At 44.8% G+C, this 18,038-nt stretch overlaps 1 protein-coding gene across 1 annotated transcript; it reads left to right on the forward strand.

The window, feature by feature from the left end:
- Positions 1-118: 118 nt before the first annotated feature.
- On the forward strand, positions 119-17,575 carry EMC8 (ER membrane protein complex subunit 8). Its single transcript, XM_037142386.2, has 5 exons — positions 119-603; positions 8,570-8,646; positions 15,043-15,112; positions 16,479-16,573; positions 17,114-17,575. The coding sequence occupies exons 1-5, from the start codon at positions 373-375 to the stop codon at positions 17,271-17,273; spliced, it is 633 nt and encodes a 210-aa protein (XP_036998281.1). The 5' UTR covers positions 119-372; the 3' UTR covers positions 17,274-17,575.
- The last annotated feature ends 463 nt before the right edge of the window (positions 17,576-18,038 follow it).

The raw sequence follows: 18,038 nt of genomic DNA on the forward strand, positions 1-18,038 counted from the left end.
TCGCGGAGGAATCCACCGCGCGCGCCACCACGCTGGAGGTCATTGGAGAGGAAGGAGGGGAGGGCCGCGAACGTCGTAAAACGCCGGGCTGGGCTGCTTTCCGGCGGGCGCTGTGGGACCGCTTTCCTGCGGCGCCCGGCGAGTTGCAGGAGTAGAATCTGAGGCGCGCGTGTCGACTTCCTCGAGCTGGAGTCGGTGTAGAAGGAACCAGACCTAAGCGAGTGTCGGCCTGTGGGTGCCTCCGCTAAGTTGCGGAGCCGGTCCAAGCAGCTTCCGCCGTGTCCCACTTCAACGCTTAGGCGCCGCGCGGCCGGGCAGCGGATCTAGGCCTCGGCCAGCGCCCGGGGCCTCCGGGGCCCTCCCGGGCTCAGCATGCCCGGGGTGAAGCTGACCACCCAGGCCTACTGCAAGATGGTGCTTCATGGAGCAAAGTACCCCCACTGCGCTGTCAATGGACTGCTGGTGGCTGAGAAGCAGAAGCCGCGCAAGGACCACCTGCCCCTGAGCGGCCCAGGCGCCCACCACACACTCTTCGTGGACTGTATTCCACTGTTCCACGGCACCCTGGCCCTCGCCCCCATGCTGGAAGTGGCCCTTACCCTGGTAAGCGTGGGAACGGCTTCTGGCCGCCCCTTGGAGATCGGCTTGCAATCGGCTTCCACGCAGTCCCAGCTGGAAGCTGACAGGTGCCGGCGGGAGTCTAGAACCCACCCTCCGAGGTCGCGTTGACGGTGAACGGAATGACCCACGAGAGCACATGGATCTTTGCCCTTAGGGAGCGCCCCGCAGATGACAGCTCATAATAGCAGCGGCCCAAAGAGCCACTTTTACCATCATGGGTGTTTTTAAAGGCGCTTTAGGCGACGAATAATCCATTAATTGCCTCAAACCTTTATAGAAACAAGCTATCGTTAACTGAGTAATGATTGGAAGGCGTTTACATTTGGGATTTTGAGTCGCGGGAAGTTTTGATGCTTTGAAACCTAAACGCTGGAATTTGGTTCGTGAGCACGTTCACTGAGTCGGTTCCTTATCTGATGTGAGCGTAAGCGCTGTGGTCCTTTTGGTGGTGGCAGTCTGGGATCCCAGAGTTGGGACACGTCTGGGACAACGTCTATGACGTTGACGGCACAAGCACTGCTGTCCTTGAGTTGTGTGAACCAAGTGTAAGGAGAATTAATGTGTTCCCATTAGTAACTTATCTAGCATGCTGCAGTGATTTTAAAAGCTTAGGACTTTGTGAAATCAAAAAGCGGGAACAGTGGTGCCTTCTACCCACCACGCTTTTATGTGTGTACTTGGCAGTGACTGCTTTATTGAAGCACAATGGGGAAGAGTAAGGTCACCAGTAAGCTGGATGGTAATTGAATTCTAGGCAGTAATTTTTGAGATAATGATCAATGAAGGCTATAAACACTTAAGGATAAACAATGACTAAAAACATTTAATTCATGCAAAAAGTAGTTAAGTTTGAGAAGGTGTAGGTAGGAGTCCTATCTTTATGTCCCACCAAGTAAAATGAATCCATTTCATAATTTACCTGATTGTGACACCCATGTAAATTCTTGGTATGCAAGAAGTACCTTTGGGCAAATGGTCCTGGTCCAAGGTTACTCGGCACATGTTTCAGTGCCTGTTAAATTGAGTCATGGTGTGAATTTCTTCATGTCATCTCTGGGCAGGAGATGGATAGAAAATGGGTGATGTTTATAAAATCAGCCATTTTAGCCTTTGAAGAAATGTACCATCAGTACCAAAACATCACGGGGGCATCTTTTCAACCAACCATCTTAATTACTCTGTTATCAAGAGGATTGCAGGCTAATTGGATGTGTAGTACATTCACTTTGCAGGGAACTAGATTTACCAGTAGCGTTAATGCAGGATTATTTATTTCTCCACTAGTGCCAGGCCTGTGGTGGAGAGCTGTATCTGTGGATCAAGCACAGTACCTGCTTAGCAGTTGGATTTGTGCCAAGCAGACAAGCACAGTACTAAAGAATAAGTGTCATATGTGGGGTTAAGCAGAAAATGGTGAGGGATCCAAGAGAAAAGTCAGCTCACCCAGGCGTACAGAATTAGGGAAGCCATACTGCCCAGAGAAAGGGACACGCAAATACTGGCCGTATGGGCCAGCCATAGTAACCCAGGGCATAGAGAACATTCAAGGCAGAGGGACCAGCACATGCAAAGACCAAGCGAAAGCTGGGGATGGAGGAAGAGCTAGAATGTAAAGGGGCCAGGGATAGAAAGGTGAAAGGTGGACAGATACCATTGTAGAGGACCTTGCAGATCACACAGCTGAGTTTGTTTGGTCACCATCAAGAGGACAGAGGGAAGCCACTGGAAGAGAGTTGCTTGGTCAGACTTGTGTCTTGGAATGATGGTTCTAGCCTGTAGCCAAGAGGATGTTAGAGACAGGAGTGCATGCAGGACGAGATACAGAGAGGTGGCCTAGACTGAGAGCATTGCGAATGCAGAAAAGGATCAGGGGAGCCAGGAGGAAGAATCCACAGGACTTGGTGACTAATCAAATGTGGACGTAGGGAAAAGGAAACAAGGGGGAATCCTCAGTTTCTGAGATGCATTGGGAGGACAGTGGTGCCTTTATCAAGGAAAAGTGAAGACAACCTAGTGTTGAAGGTTGAAATGCATCTGGAGCTCAGAAAATGGATGGGCTGGAGACGTAGATTGGGAACCAGTAGCTTCTCAATGATCTTTGAGGTCATGAGAGCAAGTCATATTGGCCAGGACTGTGTGGAATGAGGAGAGAGCCATGAGCCACAGCCTAAAGAACTGTAGCTTTTACAGAGTGGGAAGAAGAAGAGTCTGCAGGGTAACTGAGTAGCCTGAGGTAGGAGGAAAAGGAGTGTTGCTTTAGGTCCATATACAGTCGTGTTAGAAATACATGGGTAGCCCTGGATGGTATAGCTCAGTGGATTGAACTCAGGCCTGCAAACCAAACAACCATGGTTCGGTTCCCCGTCAGGGCACATGCCTGGGTTGCAGGCCATTTCCCAGCGGGGGGCGCATAAAGGGCAGCCAGGCATTGATGTTTCTCTCCCTCTCTCCTTCCCTTCCCCTCTAAAGATAAATAAATAAAATCTTTAAAAAAAAAAAAGAAATACATGGGTAAAGACAAACTTGAACTGCACTTAGAATTGTAAAAACATTGCCGCTTCTTCTCAGTCTTAGGTAACCTTTACAGGGTTAATGAATTCTGTTCCTGTTACAAGATAGGAGTGCAATACTTGAGAAATTAAATACACTAACTATAAACAACAGCATTTGAGTCACCTTTACCTGAATTTTCCCCATGGAGCAGGGCTGCTTCCCAAACCACTTACCTGGGGAGGGAAGAGGCCCAGAGGAGACCTTGACTCTTAGATGGGCCCATTGGCACCAGCTAGTTAAGAGGGAAAGGGCACTGCGGAGGCCCTGTTCTCATCTTTCTCATCCTGGGTCATTACAATCCATTCCAGACTCTCAGCTTCCCCCTTCATTGTTGGAGTCTCCCATCCAGCAAACACAAGTCCAAACTGGAGCCTCTGCAATAACTTCTCTTCAGCAACTTTCTGACTAAAGTTATAAAGGAAAATTTGCAATCTGAGTCCATCCAAAAATTTTGTATTACAGCCATGGTATTTAAGTTTATATCATTCAGTTTTTGACTTAGCAACTTTATAACCTGAAGGCAGTGAAAGATTGGAAGTGGAAGAAGCCATAGTATATCAGTGTATCCGTTGTGGACGATGTGATTTTAGTCCATGAAACTGTATAAATGAGGCCTTATTCTCATGGCTTTTTTTCTATTTAGGGAGTTTCGTATTGTAATTATTTTTGACAAGTGGGAAAGGCAGAATTGATATGTAGCCTATCAAAGGGCAACATTAGATTCCTTTGAAAAGCGCTTTTTAATTTAAGATTTTACTTATTTACTTCTTAGGAAGGAAGGGAGAAAGAGAGGAAGAGAAATATCAGTGAGTGAGAGATACATCAATCAGTTGCCTTTCTAATGCCCCCAATCAGGGAACCTTGCCTGCAACCCAGGCATGTGCCCTGACTGGGAATCAAACCTGTGACCTTTTGGTTCGCAGACTGGCACCATATCCACTGAGCCACACCAGGCAGTGCCCTTTGAAAGGCTTTTCATTATAATTTTCCATTTTAAAAAAATCCTTGCATTTCTGGGTGCTTTTTATTTATTTTTTTTAAGTACTTACGCCTGTTATCTTACTTATCATTATAACCCTTTGACGTAGGTAGTCATGGAATTATTTCTGATAGCAAAAAACCAATTAGCAGAAACCTGCCGTTTCTCTAAGCCTTTTACGTCCCTTCCCCTCTTTGATTTTTTAGGACAGTGGAACAGCTTTTGGTTACATTCTGCTCAGATGACTTTCTTATTTGCCAGTCGGCGTAATCATTGAGATTTTGGTCCAGAGTTCTGTCTGCTGCCCCCACGTGCGCCTTCTCTGTGCTCATTTGCAGGGCCTGCTCTCCGCTGGCCCTTTTCTAAGCCCGCTTTTCTCTTCTGCCCCTTGTTTATCTCCAGGACATTCAAGTGCTAGCCTGGGAGAGGGAGATGGCTGCTCTGGGTCTTCCTTTCAGTTCCTCCTTTTGACTTTCCCCTCTGTCCCCGTCTCATTTACCTCCAGAGCTCTTCTTTTATGCGTCCAGCTCCTTTCCATTCAATTGAAAACTCAGCATCCCACTTGAGAAGGAACTTTTCTTCTCAGTGAAATGAACAACCCCTCTCCTTTTAGCCTCCAAGGCCTGCTTATGGCCATAGACAACCTCAACTTGTCAGTGGTCAGCCCTCCTCGGGACGGCTCTCTTATCAGTTCCCTGCCTTGCCTACATTATGGCTATTGTATAGTCACTTGAGATGGGTGGTAGCGCTTTGAAAATTGTGAGGTGTCTCACATATGCAAATGTTAGCAAGTTTGCCGAGAAGCTACTTTCTTTGTGCTGTGTCTTATTGGAAATGGACGGGTTGGACCCAGCACTTTTAGTAGTTCTAGTGTCTGGACTGGAATGAGCCAAAAAATGCATCGAATATACAGGGTGGCAGGCTGATCACAAGGTAAAAGTGTCCTTCTTTCTCTCTGAAAGTAAAAGAAACTGCATGAATAAATGCAGAATTGGGACTCTTGTATGCAGTTTTACTAAGTTGACATGACGTTTTAAAGCATTATTATGGACTTTTTGATTTTCATTTTGATTGTTCACAGAATGTGTGAGAGGAGTAGGGAATCATAGCAGCAAGGCACAGGGAAATGTGCTCACGGAGAAGAGAGGTCAGGCAGCAGCTTCTCTGGTCTTTGCCCTGCCCTGCCCGACTTGGGAAGAACGAGTTGCTGTTACGGAGCAAGCAACTGCTTAAGCCCACTAGGATTTTTATTAATGAGCTGTTGGGCCTACTGGATGGTTCTGAAGGTTGTGCCTGCCCCATTCCCACCCAGCCCCATCCCCATCCCCACTGCCCATCTTCCACACACTGACTTTTACTTCATACCAGGTCACTCTCACCTAATAATGTCTGGTACCATCTCAAGGCTATCAAAGAAAACTCTTCCCTTATTGAAACTTGTGTGCCCTACCTCTGGGGGCTCCGATGCTGGCAGGGAGGCCTTAGTGCATTCTGAGTTCCTCACTTCCATGTTCTCTATTCCTCAGTTGCTAGCCAGTGGTGTCTATATCTGGACAGCTATGGGCAGGCTACCCATGCCCTTCATAGGCAACCTTACGGTTAACGTGGTTATTCTTGCTTGAATCATTCATGTTTCTAAAATCAAGCCAGAGCTTTGTGACCTGATTCACTTTTAGGGTATCCACTTCAGAGAGTTCTGCTAGAAGTTCGTGGTCACGCAGGACATTATTTTTATGCTGGAATTTGATTAGACCCTTGAAATTTTTCACACAGGAATTTGCTCTTATCAGGTAAAGTGCAAGTCAAGGTGTGTAACATGTTTGCTGAGGAACCCGGTACCCCTGTTTTCAGCCCAGAAAAGGGATCTGGGAGCTGCTTAGACTGCTCGCTGTGGTATCCTTATATTAAATGTAGCAGTGATCAGCCAAAAAATAGCCCCTCAAAATGTTCACGTCCTAATCCCTGGAACCCATGACATGTTACCTTACATGGCAAAAGGGGCTTGGCAGATGAGATTAAGTTAAGGGTTTTGAGGTGGGGAGATTATCCTGGATCACCTAATGGACCCAGTGTAAGGTCTTTATAAGAGAGAAGCAGAGCCCTGACTGAGGTGGCTCAGTGGGTTGGGTGTCATCCTGCAAAGCAAAAGGTCACCAGTTCAATTCCCCATCAGGGCACAGGCCTGGGTTGGAGACCAGGTCCCTGGTTGAGGGCATGTGAGAAGCACCTGATCAATGTTCCATTCCCTCTCTTTGTCTTTCCCTTCCCTTCTCTCTGAAAATAAATAAATAAATAATTCTTTTTAAAAAGAGAGAAGCAGCCCTGGCTGGTGTAGCTCAGTGGACTGAGCGTGGGCCTGTGAACCAGAGAATCACATTTCAATTCCCAGTCAGGGCACATGCCTGGGTTGCAGGCCAGTTCCCAGCAGGGGACCCATGAGAGGCAACCATACATTGATATTCTCTCCCTCTCTCCTTCCTTTCCCCCTCTAAAGATAAATAAATAAAATCTTTTAAAAAAAGAATAAAAGAGAGAAGGAAGCAGAAGTTCACACCGAGTCAAAGATGTGATGATGGAAGCAGAGGTCACAGTGATGCAGCCACTAGCTAAGGAACGTGGATGACCTTCAGATGCTGGAAAAGGCAAGGATAGGATTCTCCCCCAGAACTTTCAGAAGGAATCAGTCCTGCTGACCCATTGTAGGCTTCAGACCTCTAACACAATACATTTGTGTCATGTTAAGCCACTAAGTTTGTATAACTTGTTACAAGGGCAGTAGGAAACTAAGACAGTAGCCAAACTTGGGACACATTTCTAGTTCTGAGTCAGATATAAGAACAACCCATGTAGCAGAGGGCAGGGAGAGGAACACCAAGTGGGTGGAGATGAGGGTCGCCCTGAATGAAGACGCACTCAAGAGGTTGGTCTTTACATAAAAAGGCTGGAGGGCCACACTAAAGGGGAGACAAATCTCTGGGTGTGGGGAATGGGGCCAAAGATCACATTTTAAAGCTAGGCAGTACCTTTTGGTACTACATGGAGGTAAGTTTAAAAATGAAGGAAATGGCTCCTATAAGCAGAAATAGAAAGCTTCTAGAACCTGTTCCTTTAAGAGGTGACAAACAAAATCAGTAATTTTGGAGTCATTTGCAGCAAAGTTAACAGCGAAAGAGCCATTATAAATATTTTGGAGACATAGCCCTAATCTTTTGGGTGGATGACCAAAACATCTAATTGGTTCAACATCTAATTGGAGCCTTGGTTTTTGACCCAATATGGTAATTTGTGAGCTCTTAGGAGGCCAGAATTATTCTAATCTTTATGAGAGCCAGGGAACCTTGAACTGTAACCATCTTGTAATACCTGCTTTTAGTCATAAAGGAGACTGTCTGAGGTCCAAACCTGAATTCAAGACAAAACCATAGAGCTATATTAAACAAACAGACAAAAAAAGAAATACATTTTTAACCAGTTAATTCACTGTGAAAAAAGCGAGGATCAATTTTTTTCCCTCTTCTGCAGACTGAGGATAGAATTTATTGCAGTGTATTATTAAAACTCCATTATGGCAAAACAGTTAAGATGACCTTTTGTTTTTAACAATGGCAATAGACCCGCAGGAAGCTAAATCTGATGAGAAAGGGGTGGCATTATAAAACAGACAGAAAAACTTTCAAAGTCAGTGAGGGGGCATTCCTGTCTATATTTGCCCACCTATGTGTGTGCCTGCATAGGTTTATACTGCATCCCAGTGTGAAGGGCTTTTCATGGCATGTTGGCTAGAAATGTTATACTGAAATTTATGTTATACCGAAATTTATGTTATACTGAAATTTAGTATAAAAGGGTTTATTTTCAAAAGAGGCTTAGATTCCCATCGGGCTCTGCTACATGGCTGTTCAGACTTTGAACCTCTGAGCTTTAGTCTGCTTATCTGTGAACGGTTGATTTAAATGATCTTAAGTATTTTTCAAGCCCCAGAATACCTTAGTTTTTCATATTATAAGGTGGGTAAAGATGGGCCCACCTCTCCACAGTGCTACACCTGCTTAATATGTCTCAACATTGGGGCCTTCTGCAGGGACTTGGCAAGGAGGTCACTCCCCATGGCCCCACCCCTTCTGGCAATTACAGAGTCCTCATCTACAGGAAGACACACACACACACACACACACAAAACACCCCCCACCCCCGCTGGCCACAGTGAGAGTGAGGAGACCGTGGAAAGCAAGTTGGTGTGACATTTTTTCTGTGGTCACCTATGTCATTATTGTAGCCCTTCTGGGAAGAAAGGTACAGGTTCATATGGTGTGTTGTCTCAGCATTGGGGAGGGAGGGGTCTCCTGTGTTTATTAAGACTCGATATTTAAGGGAAAAGCATTTATCTTTTCTTCCCAATTTTTGTTTCTCTTTCAGATTGATTCATGGTGCAAAGATAATAGCTATGTGATTGCTGGTTATTATCAAGCAAATGAACGAGTAAAGGATGCCAGGTACGTCCATGCAGAAACCCTGGTCTGAGAGGAGGGTCACGTGGTAGACAGAGACGTCTCCAACGGGCGTTTTGACCTCTCGGAGATGTGGAGTCTGAGAGAACAAAACCCTTCCCCGCCCTCTGTGCTTGTTTATAGTATTTGAGGGGAACTGTGGGGTGGGTAGTTCCAAACAACAGAAAGTCTAAACATTTATGTTAACTTTTGGATTCTGTTTTGTATCTCCTTTATTTTGCTTAAAGAAAATTCATGCAATGATAGCAGTGGCCATGGGCCTCCAACTTCTGTCCCCAGTGAGCTCATCTGCCTCACTTCCCATTCCCAAACTACGAATGATGCAGGCCAGAGCATTGGGGGGAAATACCACTCTCTTTTGGCTTAAATGAAACAACTTCAAGTTTGGTGCTGCCAAGGGTCTGATATAGTATGATGAAAATGTGGTATGTGCTGCTTCCTTCATGTTGCCTCCTGGTTCCTTTCTAATTAATGAGTAAAGCGGAGAACTCTGCTTTATTTCTGCCTCAGTCTCGGTCCAACAGAAAAACAGATGACATGCTAAAGTTAGGATAATTTGAGGAGGACTTAATAGGCAGATTATTTCCATAGGTGCGGGAGGTATGTAAGAGACCTCAGAGAGCAGTACAGTAACCTAAAGCTGGTGACAAACGCCAGTAGATACATAAACTGCCAGCCACAGAAACAGTCACAGGGACGTAAAGTGCAGCAGAGGGAATGTACTCAATACTTTTATATCTGTAGTGTCAGCTGGGTAGTTGACTTATGGGCTGATCACTTCATAAGTTTCCCCTGTATTCGGACTGTAAGATGTACTTTTTTTTTTTAAGCCACTTTTTTTTTGCTTCAAAAATTTCCCCCCTATTTTCCTCCTCTAAAACCTAGGAGCAGCTTATGGTGTGGACCACAGATGTACCTAGATTTTAGAGGAGGAAAATAGGGGGGAAATTTTTGAAGCAAAAAATGTGGTTTAAAAAAATGTCCCTATAGTCTGAAAAATACAGTATATAAATGTCCAATTACTATGTTATACACCTGAATCTAATCTAATATTGTATGTCAATGGGAATAAAAAATAAAATTTTTTAAGAAAATAGAAGTCATCCTCAAGAGGAGCAATTCCCTTTGGTGGAGGGCCGTGGTTGGTTACCAGCCTGATGTGACCTCACAAGGAGAGGCCAAGAGGAACCACACCCTGACCTCCTGACCTTCTTCAGCCAGGAGCAGATGGGAAGCCAGGACACAGTGTGCTCAGTATGTGATGGGAGGCACTGACACACTGGCCTCACACTGACTGACTCCAGGGTCCAGGCATTAGGAGATGCAGTGAAGGACCTCAGACCTACACTGCTGGAATTCTGTCCTCTTGGCCAGCATGGGCAAGAGGTTGGACTCAATCACATTTTTGGAAGTAATACAATAAGCTGGTGACCAAGTACTGCTATCACTGATGAGACACAAAAGCACTTCAGGGATTAAAAACCCTCTTACCCTCAGAGGACTGGGTCCAGTAGGGACTCTGAGGGAGGTGGAGTAATGAGTGAAACTCTGGGCTCAAAACAATCCCTGTTGAAGCCTCTGCTGGGATGACAGCACACAGGCACTCTCTGAGCCCCAGTTCCCTGGCTCTGCCTCCGAATTTCATCCACCCTCCCATGTGCTGGTGCTGTGTGCTAGGTTGGGAGTAAGGCTGGCATCCCTAACACTGCACCTGGCCTGGGGCTTCATTGCCATTGCTCTGTCTGACCCTCACAAGGATGCTCAGGTAAAGAAACTCCAGCCAGAGGCAGACCCTGCACAAAGGCCACACAGCTTGGAAGCTCAGGAGCTGGGACATGCCAGCTTCCTTCTTCAGTACTATTTGCTTGTACCTAAAAATCTCTCCTCTCTTCAGCCAGACCTAGCTAACAGTGTGCTCTTTTAGAAATGCCAGCTAATTAACAGTGTCTACAGCTTAAGCTTTGGAGCCAGGTAGACTTAGTTTCAAGTTCCAGGTGACTTACTGATTCACCTCCTTGGCCTCAGTGGTCCTATCTGTAAAATGGAGTTAGAAGTTCACAGCTTAGAGTGGTTGTGAGGATAGGGTGAATCAACAAGCAGCGTTTTAGCTTTGTGCTTAATTCAAAGTAGGAGCTGGTACAATTACTAGTCCTGTGAATACTTTTTTCAGAGGAGAACCATTCATTGTCTTAACATTAAAAAGGAAATATAGAGTGTTTATAACTATTTTACTCATTTATTAAACTTGAGGATTTTGCATCCTTTTATTTTATCATATCATAATTAGCATTTCATTTTGGTAAATTTCAGTACCAGGCACTGTGCCCTGGCTTGAGGTAAGATACTCAATAAAAAGCTTTTATTTTTTTTAAAGACTATTTATTTTTAGAAAGAGGGAAAGGGAAGGAGAAAGAGAAGGAGAGAAACATCAATCCGCTGCCTCTTGCGTGCCCCTAACTGGGGTCCCAGACTGCAACTCCGGCACCTGTCTTGACTGGGAATCAAACTGGTGACCTTTCAGTTCACAGGCCAGCACTCAATCCACTGAGCCACACCAGCCAGGGCTAAAAAGCTTTTAGATACAAATTGTAAAAACGAGAGATCTCAGGAGTAAATGCATACATAGCTTTGTGCTGGTTGGGGAGAGGCGTAGCAAAGAGGTCTCTGTCTCCAGAGTCCCTGCAGTCCTATTTGGCTGCTGACTCTGCAGGAACAGGGTTGAAATGGCCTGGCAGACAACCAAGTACTGACTTTAACATCATAATGCAGCAGTTTTACATTAGGAATGAGGTAGGTCAGTATCTGAGACTAAGTGCAAAATACAAGAAAAAGTAAACAAAATTGGCAGTTCTTTCAAATACTTTGGCAGTTATTAACTACAATTTTTTTAAACTTTTTTCAAAAGAATAAATTTTAAATTTGAGTTCTTGAGCATCTGAAATGGTAGGGTTTCTTTTAAATTTGTGAATCTGTCTTTATTGTATTTTTTCCATTACCATTTAGTCCCCTACACACCCCTCTGCACAGTAGTCCCCACACTGTTGTCCATGTCTGTGAGTCCTTTTTCCTTTTTGCTCAATCCCTCCATTCCCTAGTCTCCCCCCACCACCAGCTGTCATCTGCTCTCCATCTGTGAGTCTGTCCCCATATTCCTTGTTAGTTCAGTTTGTTCATTACATTCCACATATGAGTGAAATCATACGGTACTTGTCTTTCTCTAACTGGCTTATTTCACTTAGCGTAATGTTCTCCAGGCCCATCCACACTGTCACAAAGAGTAATATTTTCTTCTTTTTTACAGCTGAGTAGGATTCCATTGTGTAAATATCCCATGGTTGTTTTATCCACTTCATCTACTGATGGACACTTAGACTGCTCCCATATATTGGTGACTGTAAATAATGCTACAATGAACATAGAGGTGCTTATGATCTTTCAATAGTAGCTCTTTTTTAAAAAAAATTATGTATTGTTTTTAGACAGGAAGGGAGGGAGAAAGAGAAGGAGAGAAACATCACTGTGTGGTTGCTTCTCACACAGCCCCGCAGCAGGGCCTACAGCTCAGGCATGTGCCCTGACTGGGAATCAAACCAGCGACCCTTTGGTTCTCAGGCCAGTTCTCAATCCACTGAGCTGCAGGTGCCAGGGCATAGTTCTTATTTTTAATGAGTGTTTCTTGACTCCTTTTCCCAATAAAAGTCACCTACTTCTATGATAATTATGAATGTTAGGATAATAGTTTCGTAAGTCTCTTCATAGCATATTCTTACAAGTCCCTAGAGGACTGTGCACTTAGCAAATGCCAATTTCTTTTCCCTTTGCACCTGAGGTGTGAGTCAGGACCAGTGAAGATGCAGAGCAGTCAGGGTGTCTCTTTTCCACGGTTAGTGGACGAGTGTGCAGCCCTCTGTCTGCTCCTCACCATGTCCCCTGAGCCGTGGGAACTTGGCCCTTGTGCACTGAAGCAATGCATTTACTCTGAGAGCTTTCATGCCGACCTGATGAACAAGAATTTCTGGGCCCCCTTTCTCTTTTAAACTTTTTTTTGAGATGGGGGAAGGGAGGGAGAAAGAGAGAGAGAAACATCTATGTGTGAGAGAAATATGGACCATTTGCCTCTCACGTGCCCCCAACTGGGGACCTGAAATTGCCTCCACAAGCCAGGCATGTGCCCCAACCTGGAATTGAACCAGTGACCCTTCAGTTCGCAGGTCTACTCCCAGTCCACTGAGCCACACCAACTAGGGCTTAAACTGTTTCTTATTGTTGTTTTAATTTTTCTTAACATAATACTTATGATCAACATATCACTATAAATTCTCAATTTTGAACATGGAAATAGAATAATTAGATAAAATCATTTATTTTTATAAAACACTATTAATCTGCTTTTTCTAGTTCAGTCACAAGGAAAGGTTTGTAATTGTATAGTATGTGTCTTTAAATATCCTCAAAATAATTAATGTAGTTTTATGGTCATTAAAATATTTAGCTTAGATTTTGCTTCAAAAAGCTGAAACTCAGCCCCATCTGGTATGGCTCAGTGGATTGAGTGCCAGCCTGCAAACCAAAGGGTTGCTGGTTCAACTCCCAGGTGGGGCTCATGCCTGGGTTGCAAGCCAGATCCCCAGTAGGGGATGCACGAGAGGCAACCACACGCTGATGTTCTTTCCCTCTTACTCTCTCCCTTCCCCTTCTCTAAAAAAAAAAGAAAATGTTTTTTTTAGAAAGCTGAGAATAATTGTGCAGGGGAAGTAAGATGCAAAAAAGGACAATTGCATGCCAAGCATTAAGTGTCAAAGCCTTTACAAGTAAAACAGTGTTTTGAGAAGGGACAGATAGACCTCACCTGAGGTAGGTTGGCAATACCTCCCTGAAAGGATGGCATTTTCTAGGCATTAAAGCTGGGAAGGAATTCAAGCAGAAATTGGTATAGAAGGGCATTCCAAACAGGACAGTGTAAGTGAGGGGGCGTGATGTGTAGACAGTTACTAAATAAGTAACTAAGTAATAATTTAATGAAATTAAAGCCGCAGAGCTCTGTCCCTGCGGATAGGAATGGTAGCTAGGTCCATGGTGAGAGAGGCCTGGATTTGTCGGTCTGAAAAAGGTGGGCTTCTATCTTACAAGCACAGGTGAGCAGCAGGGTATGTATGTGTGTAAATGGTTCATTTTAGGAGAATTCATGTAAAGAGAGTTTCCAGGATGTATCAGATAAGAAGAGCGTAGAAATTTAGACCAGTTAAGCAGTTTTAGAAACCTCTTGGCTGTGGTGATAACCTGAACAGAATGGATGACAGAGAATGAGGGAGGCAGGGGCAAGGGAAGAATCTGCAGTGCCTGGTGAGTGAAGAAAAGGGGGAAAGGTGACTTCGGTCAGAAAGATTAGAAATGAATCTGCCCGCCTGGGCGTGGTAGATTCCAGCTGGGGGTCTTGGGCCGGTGGCAGGTGTTTATTGGGTTTCGAGGGTGCTGGCCCACAGAGGCCAGGGGGACGAAGCAGACTACACAGCTGTGTAAGAAGATAGAGCAAGAGGGACATCACTGACTTACTACAGAAGCTTAAGAAATGTGGTTAAAAGGGAGGAGAGAGGTTACACAGTGGCTAGAGGGAACCAGATAAGTAATTTTTTTATTCTAAAATGGAAAAGACTTACTCAGATTTGACAGTAGAGCCATCAGATTTGACAGAAAGAATACATTTTAAATAAGGCCCTGAGGAGTTCAGAGTGAATGGGCCCATGGGTGGCAGGATGCCTCTTCCTGAAATAGAATAGAAAGATAACTTTGTTTATGGGGGGTAGCCAGGGATGAGGTTGGGGCTAGGAAGTTGTCATTTATCAGGGTTGGATGGGACTGGACTGGAGCCAGCAATTGAAGGGTGACAGGCATGGAAAAGATTTGGAATGGCTTAGGAATTTGGGGAGGGAAATTTTTTTTTTTTTTTAGATAAAGTGAGAGACTCGATTGTCAGCAGCTAAGAAGTGGGCAGAGTCACTTTGGGAGCTTGCAAATGGAAAAGATGGGCCAAGTAGGCCTCTAGCCTGGAGCTCGACACTAGCCTGGAGCATTCAGCAGCAGTTCATCTAAGTGCTCTGGATAGTGCTCTCCACTGGGTTCCAGGAAGCCTTTCTATTTAGAAGATGCAGTCTCAGGATCGGATCCCCTTCACAAGGGCTTGCGGGGGGGCGGGTATGAGACAGGACCCGCTTTGCACTATGTGCCCCACTGTGGTTACAGCATTCCCTGTTCTCAGTACAAGTCATTGCAGGTAGACTGCTGGTCTTTTTATTGTTGCTTATTTACTGTACTATATATAGGTAGACAGTGTTGAGTGGCATTAACCAGTATGTGGTAAAATCAGTGGTTCTTCTTTTGCAGTCCAAACCAGGTTGCAGAAAAGGTGGCCTCCAGAATTGCTGAGGGCTTCAGCGATACTGCTCTCATCATGGTAAGTCTTTCTTTATTGCCCAATGTGTTTTCTGTTTATAGGATGGCTTCTGAGCATTTTCTTGCTAACAGAGAGCTTTGCTGTATAAGCGGTCTTCATTTCTGCAGATATTCAGACCATTGCCACTTTTTCCAGTCACAGCACACAGGCCTCCAAAAGGGGGGAGTCATTCCAGTTCAGTGGTTCTCAAAGTAGTGTCCCTACATTGGCAGCATGAGCACCAGCTGAACTTGTTAGGGATTTAGGTAGATAGGTAGCTGGCATATGAGAGGGACCTCCCCCCACCAAAAAAAATGGAATTATCTTGTGGAAGGTGGGCCCTTTGTAGTAAAGGCTTCATCCACTAGGTGAGTGTTCTAGAAACCCATCTATAGCCATATACCAGCTGGTGTTGTTGTGAGGGGCTGCGTTCAGCTTCAGTGAATTGTTTTTGAAGACTCTTTCAATGCATTTGCCCATTTCATGATGGATGATTTATAAGCACACCTGCTTACACCGTGTGCTGAGTGTTCAGCAGTTTTTGACCAAAAAAATGGCATGACCCCCATGCCCTACCCTCTTATACAATGGATCTCACACTCTAAGTACTTTTTTGTTTGTTTGTTTCCTGGGATGAATAAAGTCCTCATTCCTGGCTGGTGTTGCTCAGTGGGTTGAGCTCAGGCTTGTGAAACTGAGGATCACGGTTCGATTCCAAGTCAGGGCACATGCCTGGGTTGCAGGCCAGTTCCCAGCAAGGGACGCATGAGAGGCAACTGTACATTGATGTTTCTCTCCCTCCTTTCCCTCTAAAGATAAATAAATTTAAAGATATTTAAAATTTTTTAAAAAGTCCTCAAAGGGAAGCATTTTGCTGATGTGGAAGAGGTAGAACAAAAAATGGCAGAAGCACTAAAAAGCGTCAAAATTGACAAGTTTAAAAACTTTTGAGTAGTAGAAGAAAGTCTTGATTAGTGTATTGCATCAAATGGAGAGTACTTTGAAGGTGATGGAAGTTTAAACATGTAAGAATAAAGACACAATTTTTAAAAAAATAAATTCTGGGTTTTGGGGGGTTTTTTTTAGTCCACTCTCATAAGAGCCTGTTCATAATCTCAATTTAGACAATTCTAGCAGGGAGGGAAGAAGCAATGTTTGAAAGCCCCACTTTTGTGAACAAAACAAATAGCATTTATCCTGCATGACACGGTTTTTTTACCATAGGCCACACTTGTGCAATCCCACGCATCATATTTCCAGTGTCTGTACACTCTCGGGCAAGGCTTCTGTGTGGGCCACGGGGAGATGCCTGACAACCTCTAGAAAGGTGCTGGCTCTTGACTTTTATTAGTTCCTTTCACAGCTGTGTCCTTTGTCTTGTGTGCAGGTGGACAACACTAAGTTTACGATGGACTGTGTGGTACCCACGATCCATGTGTACGAACACCATGAAAACAAATGGCGGTGCAGAGACCCACACTAGTGAGTGCGGTGCCCTCAGAATGACCTACGTGCAGGCTGTGCCAGGGCCTGTTGCGAGTACCCAGGTCCCATGGAAGGCTGATCCCAGCTTCCTGTGTTTTTCAGTTAGCCTGTTCTCCAGAGGCATGTACAGTCTTCATACAGAAGTCATGCATGTTCCTGGGCCCCTGGGGAACCAAGGCCAATAGGGCTTCAGAGCCATAGAGAGAACCTGAGTGTTATGCAGGGTCTTCCCAAACCCCAGGGCACCTCTCCATAAGCCAAAGCCCCTTTCCGGGCATTTGGTTTGGTTTATTTGTAATCACTCAGAAAGTATCAGTCATCTACCTCCAGCTTTTTCAGCATTTCATCTGGAGGGCGTCTTGTGTTATCCATATTTTATATTGTTGATGTACATCTTTATGTGTTTAAAATGTACATGTTTGCTAGTATTCATTGTCTTCCTTTATACTGCTCTGTGGGGCTGGTTTTCTGTTTACTCTGTTGAAAAGCCAAACCTTGTTTCATTAAGAGGTTGATCTCTCCTGTTTCACCCCTTAGTGACTACTGTGAAGACTGGCCGGAAGCCCAGAGGATCTCAGCGTCGCTCCTGGATAGCAGGTCCTATGAAACACTCGTCGATTTCGATAACCACCTAGATGACATCCGGAATGACTGGACGAATCCAGAGATCAACAAAGCTGTTCTGCATCTGTGTTAGGGAGGGATTTCAGTGACTAGCCTCTGGGCATTTCCACTAGGCTAAAGAAGAAAAGCTATTTTTAAATGTAAATAAAATATCTTATGGCCTGTGTGGAAAGCTGAGTTTTCAGAAGTGGCATGTGCCTTGAAAGAGGGCAGAATGTCCCAAATGTCTTTTTAATGCAGAGTCTCTAGCAGAGGTACGGACTGCCCAGTCTGACCATCCTGTGGAGTTCTTTCCAGCTGTATGTTGCCATAATCCTCCCAGTCAGAGCTGTTTCTGCTTGTCCAGAATCATTCCTATTAAACAGTTTTAACTAATCTTTTTTAATCTGGAAAGGATGCTTTTTAAGACTTATGAATTATCTTTTTTAAAAAAGCCCACATCTTATACCCGAATGAGAGCATGTGTGTGAGTTTTCATCCTGTTTGAGTTAATATCACCCAGTCCCGGGATTGGGCAGGCGCATACTGTGCTGGTGCTCAGCCGATGCCTGAGAACCTGTGTGTTGCTGCTTAGCAGTCGGGAGGCCACAGCTATGAACAGTACTGCCCCACGTGGTGTGGGGTGCACTGCTGCAACTCTGCACAGTGGGAATAAAGCTACTGTTGCCTGGGAAACCTTCGCCACTCAGGGTAAAAACAAACATCGTTGGTAATGGGAGTGCAGTGTGATGCTTCTCCATTGACCAGAAAGCTTGTAACCTGTGCAATCAAAAAGGAAACACAAAACAGTACTCAAATGATTTTTAAAAAGCAAGAGTCAGACCTAACTCTTAACTTG

This window comes from Artibeus jamaicensis, unplaced genomic scaffold (assembly GCF_021234435.1).
Source record: "Artibeus jamaicensis isolate MK-2021 breed Jamaican fruit bat unplaced genomic scaffold, CSHL_Jam_final contig_464, whole genome shotgun sequence".
NCBI lineage: Eukaryota > Metazoa > Chordata > Mammalia > Chiroptera > Phyllostomidae > Artibeus > Artibeus jamaicensis.

Excerpts from the sequence above, each read along its gene's own strand:
- EMC8 (XM_037142386.2), top strand. The coding sequence starts at position 373 with ATGCCCGGGGTGAAGCTGACCACCCAGGCCTACTGCAAGATGGTGCTT. Across the intron at positions 8,647-15,042 it reads GAACGAGTAAAGGATGCCAG|TCCAAACCAGGTTGCAGAAA; the intron begins GTACGTCCATGC and ends CTTCTTTTGCAG. Across the intron at positions 15,113-16,478 it reads GCGATACTGCTCTCATCATG|GTGGACAACACTAAGTTTAC; the intron begins GTAAGTCTTTCT and ends TCTTGTGTGCAG.